The sequence below is a fragment of the Uranotaenia lowii genome, chromosome 2 (assembly GCF_029784155.1).
Source record: "Uranotaenia lowii strain MFRU-FL chromosome 2, ASM2978415v1, whole genome shotgun sequence".
In the NCBI taxonomy this organism is placed as follows: Eukaryota; Metazoa; Arthropoda; class Insecta; order Diptera; family Culicidae; genus Uranotaenia; species Uranotaenia lowii.
This window is the reverse complement of record NC_073692.1, coordinates 253203543-253215237: the sequence shown is the minus strand read 5'-3', so window position 1 is coordinate 253215237 and position 11695 is coordinate 253203543. Positions and strand designations below refer to the sequence as shown.

The 11695-nt window shown below is 39.8% G+C and overlaps 1 protein-coding gene across 1 annotated transcript in view; it reads left to right on the top strand.

Moving 5' to 3' along the window:
- The first annotated feature begins 2853 nt into the window (after positions 1-2853).
- Positions 2854-11695, top strand: part of LOC129744426 (torsin-like protein) — a 34594-nt gene continuing 25752 nt past the window's right edge. The window contains exons 1-3 of the mRNA XM_055736939.1: positions 2854-3116; positions 3258-3378; positions 3446-3462. Of these exons, the coding sequence (XP_055592914.1) occupies positions 2942-3116; positions 3258-3378; positions 3446-3462 (313 nt within the window). The 5' untranslated portion in view covers positions 2854-2941. The remainder of the gene's footprint in view (positions 3117-3257; positions 3379-3445; positions 3463-11695) is intronic.

Sequence of the window (11695 nt, the reverse complement as noted above, 5' to 3'; positions counted from 1 at the left end):
GAATTTTCTTTTGAATCAAAGTATTTTTTCGTCAAACAGTCGACACATCTTCATTAGCTTCTGTTTAGTGAACGGGTCGACGAGAAGTTTTTCCGACAACCAGTCAGACCATTTCATCTTCCTGCCGCGCAACAGTCAGACAGCACAGGAATCACAAGATCCGGCGTAGGAAAGTCTTGACAACTAGAGGCCAAACGATAGTGGACTCCTAGGTAGGTCTATCAAAATCAATTTAATTCCAAATAAACCGTCAACCTAACAAACGTTTTCAGGGCAACCATTCATCCAACTAATCGCTTCCGATCCGGTCCAAGGAGACATCTGGCGTCAAACCTTTCATGAGTTGTTCGAAAGGAACTGTCCGCCAACAAACATCGTTCAGTAAGTACTTTTCATTCATGCAATAAATAATTTTAATTTATTTTATTGTTACATGTATGTGTACATTTTGTTCTCCTCTTTATTTACAGATGTGCCGGTTCAAAACTCTGGAAAAATCGTTTGTGTGAACATGAACTTCCAAATAAATAATTTTTTTAAACCATAAGTTATTTCTTTTTATTTCCAATTGGACGAAAATTAATATATATGTAGTACTAGAATTTTTAGAAACAAAACATAGAATTGAAGAACAAATGCTTTGAAATTGAAACCCAAATAACGTTGGAATAAACGAAAATTTCATAAAATTAAACGAAAAGGCTTTTGAATCAAAAGCATTATGTTATTTGGAACAAAGAAAATGTTTTGATTCAAAGGAAAGCATTTCTTTGAAACAAAAGAAAATGCATTTGAATCAGAGGAATTTTTATTTGTCCCAAAATCAAAGGAAAAAATCCTTTGTTTTTGCGGCACTTTCCTTTGAAACTAATTTCTATTTTTCTGCGTGTACAACTCAAAGCTCTATGGGCCGATCTGAAACAAAATCAATAGTATTATGACGAGAACCAGCTCAACTAAATGATATTTAAGAACACTTACCATTCTATTCCGATTTTCACATATTAGGCACAAAGCAAAACTTGTTCCTAGAATGACAAAACAGCTTAACCTCAATGAACGGGTTCGGCGAATAGTTACTTTTTTTTTAGAAGAATTGTACCGTTTTGTTTGGCTCAATCCAGGTCAATTACACCTCGCTACGAGGTAAGTTTTACCTTATTTGGATTTGGATTTTTTTCTAGGTTAATTATACTTTTTTAGCGAGCTCAATTCAGGTGAACGGCTACGAGGTAAGATTTACCTTTTTTGGATTCACCTTTTTTCTCGGTGAATTGTACCTTTTTTCAAATCTCGATTTAGGTAAATTTTACCTCACTGTGAGGTGAGTTTCACCTCGAAGAGGTAGAAGTTACCTTTTTGGCTTTCACGAGCGTTCACCTTTGCTAACTCGGTAAATTTTACCTTTTTATTATTTTCCGTGTATTTTTATTTTAGGGCTTTACACCGAAAATAATTTTCACTTTAAAGGTAAGTGACATCTGGAGTGAATTTGCGCCATACGTAAATTCATGTGAATTTTAAGTGACCGCGTCAAGTGAAATCACTTAAGTGAGCGATCAAGTGAATTTCAAGTGAATGGCAAAGTCAATTTCAAATGTTTGCTCAGGTCATTAATATCTTTCAATTGTAGTGGTTTTTAGGTGAAATTTCGGAATATCAAACATTAATCAACTTTGTTTCTACAAAACAATTATTTATTAAAAATACAACGTAAAAAACGTCACTTTTTCTTCTTCAAAAAGATTTTTCGGCTTCGAAAAATCATTGACTTACTCACTTTGACGAGACATTCGGGTTGATCTTTTCTGAAATAATAATTAAAAAATAAAATAAATTTAACTAGTATTTTTTGTTTTGCATGATACTTACTTTAATTGCATTTGAATATTTCCAAAATAAATCATCATCGGAAAACGTATCCGAAACCTGATTGCTTTAAAAAGGGTCTCTGCGACGTGTTAACCGGTTCACACGATGTTTCTGTCGGTCGACCTATGGAAAATATCATTGTTTTATAACATATAAATTACTTTAATTCTGCATCTACCAACTCAAACAAACCTCTGTTGTTTCTTTTCCAAACAACAATGAAACAATCAATACTGACATTGTTGACATTCGCTATGCAAAAAATCACTTGAATTTTAAGTGATGGGCAAGTGAATATTGGCTTAAGTGACCGGTCAAGTGGATTTCAAGTGAGCATCGAAGACATTCAATGCCGGTCACTTAAAACTCAAGTGATGAGCTAGTGTATATTGATTCGGTCACTTAAAACTTAAGTGAGAGGCAAGTGAAATGTACATGAGCCACTTGAAATGAAGAAATTCACTGCGTTTTCACTTTTAAGTGATTCTTCTAGTGTTTTTTAAGTGTGAATTTGGGTTCAGTGTATGATTACCTCATTAAATATTATGTGTATAGCACCAAACCGAATAGCGACAGCAGGACTAGCGACGCTTTTTTACTAGCGAGATTTCTGTCATTCGCAGGTTTGTTATTCTTTTTTCAGTCCAGTAGGCGATTTCAATGTAGTACTCGAACATTGTTTATGTTATTTACTGTACATTTTTCCTAGGTCATCAATCGCATGCTTCAAGTTTCCTAGGAAACTCGCAATGCGTCGTTATTAATTTCAACGTCGCGACGTATGCGACGTGTCGCTAGTAGGCAAAGCTGCTTTGATTACTAGCGCTCATATTTTGAATTTTTTCTGCATGTATAATATTTATTTCTGAGTTGTGCCGCCCTAATCAAAATCTGAATTTCTTAATTCTGAATTGTTTTCCTTCAAATCTGAGTCGGGGAGAATTAGAGTGTATACGCTAAATTTTCGCGCTTTTCGTGTATATTTATGTAAACGTGCAAGTGTGCTTACATCAGCGCGAGTGACGAAACACCGGAAAAAAACAAAAATAATTTAATAAATTAAATAGCCATGTCGATGTTGTTGATCGGTTTAAGTTTAATATGTGCTATAAATGTTCAAGCATTCGATCCGTTTTCAATCTCTGCAGCGTTAAGCGCTATTGATTATTCTACAATGAAGAAATACACCTTCTGTAAATTTAAAGAATGTTGCCAAGAGCCGTATTTAATTAGCGAAGTAAACAGTAAGTTTTTTCTACGGTCCTTTTATCAATCTTAAGGTTTTAAAAAGACATTTTAAATTCATTCTAATGAAAAAAAGTTAAGGCTTATCGCACAGGAGAATAAGATAATAACATACAACAACGAAATTTTCCTCATTTCAGGTCTTAAAAAGGAATTGACAGAAAATCTTTACGGACAGCATATTGTAGTTGATACGTTGGTAAATGCAATTGGGTCTCATCTGCGAAACCAAGAGAGCTCCAGAAAACCTCTAGTAATGAGGTATGTGTATAATTATAAGAATTTATATTTCTTTATTTCGAACTATATGGTATTTGTATCTTTTCAGCTTCCATGGCCCTGCAGGTAAGGAAAATTGCTTATATCGTCATTTAACTGGAATATCCTCAATCACAAATCATATCTGTACCAATACCAACACGTGAAAGGTATCTAAATCCAAAAGTAAACAAGAACCATTTTCAGTACCTCATGATAGGCCAACATTTGCACTACTTAACGGTAAAACCCTTTGGAGAAAATAATATTCCGTTACATTAAAAACTCAATAAATATGAGTAAAGGATGTATTCATTTTCATTTTCATTTTTGTTTATTAAGATTTTACGTAAGATTTTACATCTTTTTTATGATACTGTTTGGGTTTTTCTGTAGTCCGTCCTCGACAGGACTCAACTGCAAAGGCATTTTTATTTAAAATTTAGGTATAACAAAAACAAATTCGGTTACTTACAAATAGTTCCCTTTCTTAACTCGTCTGTACTCGAGTGCTACGTTCCGGCGTTCCGGATACAGATTGCCTAGCGTCTGATAAGATGTTTAGATTAACAAATGTTCCAATTCTATATATAAAAAACTTACATGGAAACGGGCAACTTGAGCTGAATCACAGTGTAATTGGCCCTAGAAACCGGAATGTTCAACGAGAACGCTCTACGTCAACCTCGAGCGACAAATCGTTGGAGATATCAGAAACCTAATATTATCCACCACAAATTCGCGAAAAGCTAAAGCACTTGGAACTTAGTAAACGTTTACAAAACACGTTGCGACGAGATCCAGCAATACAATAAAAATCCGTTATTTTTCATCTGACGTTTACCGCTTTTTTTCCTACACGCTCAAACTAGAAACCCAATCTGTGGGCTATAATCCCACGCAACACCCCCGCCCGTAACACCTAACGCTAGTAGGTTTTACCTGTCACATCTAGATCTAACAGTGCTACCTTGGCAACTCCTCGCTGCAATATACCTGAGCTAGTTTCTACGTCTACTCTCCTAACTTGCCCATCAGATCCTGGATAAGAACGGCTTACACGCCCTCGTAACCATCCGTTCCTCACGGTCTCGTCCACGATTACAACAAGGTCTCCTTCCTGCAACGGTCGAACATCATGGTACCATTTGGTCCGCCTTGCTATTGTTGGTCGATAGCCCTCGATCCAGCGTTTCCAAAATTGATTTAAAATTTCTTCCATCGTTCTCCAATTAGCTTTCAGGTTACTCGTCGAACCAATTTCCACCTTCGGTGCACAGGAACCACTCGATGTCATAAGCAGGAAACAATTAGGAGTAAGTACAGGATCATTCGGAGAGTCCAGCGGCACTAATGTTATGGTACTCTCAGTTCTATTTTTGGTTCGACAGCGATGGTAAAAATGAAACAAATGTGGTGACGGCCATTCGGATTCCCACTTTGTCGCAGCATCCGCAACGTTCAGTTTTGACGCTATCCAGCGCCACTCGTTGACTTGAGTTTTCGATAAGATTTCACCAACTCTGAATCCTACATACTGCCGGTACTTTCGTGGGTCGGCATGAAGCCACGAAATCACTACGGATGAATCGGTCCAAAAATATCGCTTGCATATCTTCAACCGGTGACTGTCCACAATGGACTCCATTAGTCGCGCTCCAATGACTGCACCATTCAACTCGTTCCGAGGAATCGACTGTGGTCGAAGTGAGGTAACTTTCGCCTTCGAAGCTACTAGACAGCATCTCGGTGATCCTCGATCGACGACTCTAAAAAATGCTACGCTAGCGCAAGCTATCTCGCTTGCATCTGTGAAGATGTGCAGTTGCAGAGAATCATAGCTAACAGGATCGTAGTTCGGGAAACAACATCTTGGAATCGTCACTTTCGCCAAATCGGGAAGCACTCCTATCCAGCGCTTCCAGTTTTCAAAATCCGTCAACCGGATAGACTTGTCCCAATTCACACCTGACCTCCATATATCCTGCATGAGGATTTTTCCGTGGATGGTGAAGGCTGCGATTATTCCCAGGGGGTCGAAAAGGCTCATTACCACCTGAAGAACTTGACGTTTGGTGGGAATGATGTGTTCGGTTAGCAGTGTCTGAAGATCATCACGAAATATATTTTCAAATACGAAGACGTCTGGGCTTGGCCGCCAAACCATCCCAAGAACTCGTTCCGTTGCTGTCATTCTATCCACAGAAAAACGTTTCGTGGAGTTTTCGCTTTCGTTGCTGATCTCTCGAAGAACCTCGATGGAATTCGATTGCCACGTCGGGATTTGGAAGCCAGCTGCACCGTTTATTGTGACCACTCCTTGCGCAATTTCGACAGCTTCTCTCGCTGAATCTCTGCTATCGAGAAAGTCGTCGACATACGTGCCTTCTACGATGGCGGCTGCTGCTTCTGGATAACGGTCACGATGTTCGGAGGCGTTCAGATTCTTCGCATATTGAGCGGAACAGGGAGAACACGTCGCTCCAAACGTGGCCACATCCATAATGTAGACATCAGGAGGTGCTTTCGGATCGGTACGCCACAAAAAACGTTGGAATTGCTTGTCTTCACCACGAATCAAAATCTGGTGAAACATCTGGCGGATGTCACCTGCAATTGCGTACTGCCTCTCACGAAATCGGCAAAGAACATTCAGCAAGGGCGTCAGGAGGTCAGGCCCCTTGAGGAGCATTGAATTGAGTGATGTTCCATTCACTGACGCAGCGGCGTCCCAGACGACCCTGACTTTGCCAGGCTTTCTGGGGTTCTGGACGACACCAATGGGCAAGTACCACACCTTGTTCGGATCCCGTTCTCGGAGTTCATTTTCGGTTGCCTTATGTGCGTAGCCAAGTTTCTGGTATTCTTCGATCTGTTGATTCACGTTTTCCTTCAATGCTGGATCTCTTGAAAGACGTCTCTCCAGGCATTGTAAGCGACGTTCGGCCATCGAGTAACTGAGTGGGAAACTCACATCGTCGAATTTCCAGAGGAGACCAGTTTCGTATTTCCCGGACGGAGTGCGCTTTGTAGTTTCTTGCAAGACTCTTCGGGCACGTTGATCTTCGCTGGTTTCTGGCGGAGCATGTTCGGCAATGCCCATACTTTCGGCTGCTAGATACTCTCTGACAAGATCGTGTAATTCGTCGTCTTTGCTGCACTTGCAGGTGTGGACCATGGTTCGGGCGAGATTATTCGTAGCACTCTGTCCACCGAAAATAACCCAGCCTAATCTCGTCTTGGTTGCCACGGGTTCACCGGCACTTCTCTCTCTTCTTTTCAGCGTTAACTTCAGTCTTGCATGGTCGACTCCAATCAATATTTTGGGAGTAACATCGGTATAGCTGCAAATCGGTAAACCACGAAGATGGGGGAAATCTTTTGCCAATTGGTCGTAGTTCAACGACTGCTTCGGTAATCCCAAATCTGGAACGGTGCGCACATTCGTCAGGGCATGTCTTTCTTCACTTTTCGGCTTGGATATCGTCAGCTGCACAACACGAGAAGAATCTTCATTCCGTGATACGCTACCTGTCCACTCTATGCATAGAGGTCTTTCTACTCCGTCTAGGCCCAGTTCATCGGCGACTTTGCTTTCGATGAGAGTCAAGTCGGACCCATCATCGAGAAATGCGTGGACCAATAAAAACTTGCCGTTCCCATGTAGCATAACCGGTATGATTTTGAAAAGCGTGGAATTTTGTTTGTGTCGATGTGTTGTTACAATTCCGGATGCACCATACGAGGTGGATGGCGATGGCTTACAATGGAGCAACATATGGTGCATTTCCTGACAACCGTCCACACCGCAGGGTTGTCTCGTTCGACACGGCCACTTGCCGTGTGGTGCCAAGCATCGTCGACACAGCTGTTTCTCCTGCACTACTTTCAGACGATCGTCCAACGAAGATTTCTTGAATCTCTCGCAGTCGCGGACCCTGTGGCCCTTCCTATCGCACGCTAAACAGGGTCTGGGATCTCCTTTCTGCTTCGGCAAAGTGTTCTCCGTTTTCGAAAAAACCTCCTGATGAGTATTGAGAAAGCCTGTTTCTTTTTCTTTGCGGGTTCCTCTTCGAATTTGACCATCCATTGCGAGGTCAGCTGGTGGAGTGACTTTGCATGCAGCTGTTCTGAGCGATGACACATAATTGCAGAAATCCCTTAGCGACGGCTCCGGAACGTTTTCTAGGAGTTTTCCCCACTCAAGGCGTAAACTTGGAGGCAATTTAAACACCAGTTCGGAAAGGAGCTCCGGATTAGTCAGGTGGGACTGTAAACGAGCGGCTTCAATGTACGTCACCAAATTCCTCACTTCACGTCCGAAACTAACGAGAGTTTCCAATTTGTTTGCATTTGGCAGACTGCCACGGCGAATTTTAGACAGCATACAATGTATCAATTGATCGGGTCGGCCACACTCTTCCCTGAGGGTAGCAATAATTTCTGGAACCGCTGATGGAATTGTGAGCAGGTTCAGAACTTTTTCTCTCGCACTTCCAACCAGGCACTTTTGAAGGCGAACCAGGTTCTCGTCTGGTTGAATTCCGCACATGGCCGTGGTCGATTCGAAAGTGCTAAGGAACACCGGCCATTCTAATGGATCACCCGAAAATCTGGGTAAATCCCGGGATACGACGTGCCTTGCTGCGAGTTGCTGGGCATTGAGCAGTACAGGCTGCTGCTGAACGAGTTGATTGTTGAACAGAGGTGGAGAATTTGGAGGGGGGTCATTTTCTCGACACCACGAACTTCCGGAAACATCTACCAGCTCTGATAGTTCTGCATAAGAAGATATCGGCTGGGGACTTTGATTCACTGTCATACTGAATGGATGCGAAGAATGACGCTGAACATCAGAATTTGGCCAACAATTCCGGGAAAAACTAGACTCCCTTGTGCCCAGTGCTGCTGGGGGAAGTTTAGCGTAACCTATGCTGCCTTTCTTGTTAGTTGCTGTCTGTGGTCGCCTTCCTTGGACTATTCGTGAATCTTCCGGTAAACAATATTCCTCCTGTATCGCTGGCAGCTGTAAGATTTTCGGCACCGCACCAGTATGTACCGGCGCCGCTACAGGAGTGGATGAAGCCAACAGGTTTTCATTACCGATGTCCTGACTTTGGATCCACTTTTCGGTCAGCTGCTCACGTGACTCGAAACTACGTTCGCTTCCCGCTTGAGATCCCTCGCGCAGCAATTCCAATTCCAGTTGGTGCTTTTCCGCCAGAAAGTAGCGATCCTTTTCTGCCTTTTCTTTCCTCAATCTATCTTCCAACTGCTTTTGCTCCTCCAGCTGTTGTAATCGGAGCCTGGCCAGCGAAGATGTTGAATGCTTTGAGGAAGTGGATCGCATTGTGTGGAACGAAGAAGTATTCGTTTTCCTGGATTTTCCGGCACATTGGGCACAACGGAACGATTTGTCGGCAATAGAGGCATTGACTCCGGCGCAATTATAATGCCACCACTGGGAGCACTCGTCACATGCCACCATATCCTGGATTTCATCCGGCTGCGTGCATCCTACGCAATTATGCTGGGATGATATTTGCAGGTTATGTTGATTGGAATCCGTAGCACTCATTCCGCAGGTTATTTTTGAGCTTGTTTGGGTTTTTCTGTAGTCCGTCCTCGACAGGACTCAACTGCAAAGGCATTTTTATTTAAAATTTAGGTATAACAAAAACAAATTCGGTTACTTACAAATAGTTCCCTTTCTTAACTCGTCTGTACTCGAGTGCTACGTTCCGGCGTTCCGGATACAGATTGCCTAGCGTCTGATAAGATGTTTAGATTAACAAATGTTCCAATTCTATATATAAAAAACTTACATGGAAACGGGCAACTTGAGCTGAATCACAGTGTAATTGGCCCTAGAAACCGGAATGTTCAACGAGAACGCTCTACGTCAACCTCGAGCGACAAATCGTTGGAGATATCAGAAACCTAATATTATCCACCACAAATTCGCGAAAAGCTAAAGCACTTGGAACTTAGTAAACGTTTACAAAACACGTTGCGACGAGATCCAGCAATACAATAAAAATCCGTTATTTTTCATCTGACGTTTACCGCTTTTTTTCCTACACGCTCAAACTAGAAACCCAATCTGTGGGCTATAATCCCACGCAACAGATACATCGAGTGTTATGTGTATCATTTTATGCACCATTTATTTTTCATTGCACTATTTTTAACAAAATTTTAACTACGATTAAAATTAACCAAACAATGTTTCTTAAATGTGTTAAGATTCATATTAGATTTTAAGTGACTGAGTAAGGAATTCCAATATACAACACCTCTAAAAGAAAATGAAGATCCATATGCTACACAGCAAATTTTTTTTTGCTGGAAACCAGCAAAATTTTGCTGGTTTTTGTCCCGCTGACTTTCCAGCAAAATTTCCAGCAATTTCAATTGCTGGAAAAAACAGCAAACGTTAATGCTGGTTTCCAGCAATTCAAATTGCTGGAAAATCAGCAATCCAGATTGCTGGAAACCAGCTATTTCTTTCAACACAACCGGCAGTATTTAGTATGAAATTTATATTTCAATTCAAAATTACAGTTTAATATTGGTTGTGCATATAATAAGCAATAAAAACAATTATTTTCACCCATTTTCAATAAGGGATTTATTTATTTAAAAAAAAAAACAACTTTCTAAAACCGGCTCTGGGGTGGCCTCTTTGTGCCGCAGTGTTGATCATCCGTCACCTGTAAAAATAGTTTTTATTAGTATCTTATATGGAATATCTACCTGTACAATAAAAACTTACCCTTGACTTGATGCCTGGTTGCTAGAATATAGAGGACAATAAAATAATTATATTAATTTAACCTAAATTCGTCTTCTTCTTCTTCTTCTTTTTATATTCGAGCAATCCGTCGAACTGCTCTAAATGTAGGGCTTAGTTACAAGACTATATTGCCCTGTGGTTCTGTACGCTGTGAGCATTTGGATCACCGAATCGATGTACGCAGATATTTCAGTACCGGATAGTAATAGTTATTTGCATTAAGTTTTATTTATAATTACAAAATTGTTTTGAAATTGACTCAACCATGTTATTTTTTTTTTGTTTTGTTTTTTTTTTTTTTCATTGTACGCAAATATTTTTTCTTCATATATATATATCGTTATATTTTGAAAAATGTATCTCTTTTTTTTAGAATCAAATATCTGCTTTAATCTCTTTTAAGTATCGACAAATTTCTCTAAATAGATATATTTTGTATTGAACAAATCTATAAGTTTACTAAATTTATTATTAAAGCTGTATTTGTTTCGTATAGAATTGAATTTGCTGCAATGTAGAATTATATGTTCGCTATTCTCTGGTGTCTTGCAAGTTTCACAATCACCATCCTCAATTATTTTTATTTTAGCCCTCCAATATTTTGACCAGTCATGACCTGTTAGTAATCTATTTAGTAATCTTGTTTCTTCGTTTGTGAGCTGTTTGTTATGAAACCAGGGCTTTTTCTCTACTGTGGATTGGAACTGATAGAACAGTTTACCTTTGTGTTCTGAATATTCCCGGTACCACACATTCGTTTTATTAATCATTTCGTTTTTAAAGAAGTTAAAAGCATCACTAAGTAAGATTCTGTTTTCTACGGTTCTAGTTTCTGTTAATCCGGCCTTGGCTAATTCATCGGCAATATCATTGCCTCTAATGTTAATATGGCTTGGTATCCATTGCAATGAACAGTGCCATTTTTTAGCTAGCTCGATGATTTGTTGAATAAGTTTCGAACATTTCTCAGAGTGTAATCCATCTTGTATTATTTGGCAGGCTGATTTTGAATCTGTATAGATCACGGTATTTTCAATCTTATCTTCTTCTATTTTTAGCGCTGTGTAAATGGCTACTATTTCGGCTGTTGTGATACAAGTTTCGTTACAAAGTTTGTATGAATATCTAGCACTGTTGTATTCTGTGAAAATGCCGATCCCGCAACTAAGTCTTTCTTTTGAAGCATCTGTGAATACTCTAGGTCTGTTTCTAAATTTTCCGTTCATCGCAAAGAGGACAGCTTGTTTGAGTTTGAATAGGTTTGTATTATTTTTTGAATTCGTTAATATTTCAAGTTCTGTGTTTATATCTATGGAGTTAAAATGAAAGTCTGTTTTTACTAAAGGAGAAATGGTATCAAAAATATGTTTATAATTAAGGAATAGTTTTTCTAAATAATTTAAATCGGTAGGAGTAATACTATCGTTTAACATGTTTAGTTGCTGGGCTATTGAGTTGTCAAAGTAAAAGTATCTGGATATTTCTTTACATATTACAAAATCCTGTCTTATGTGAACTGGCTGT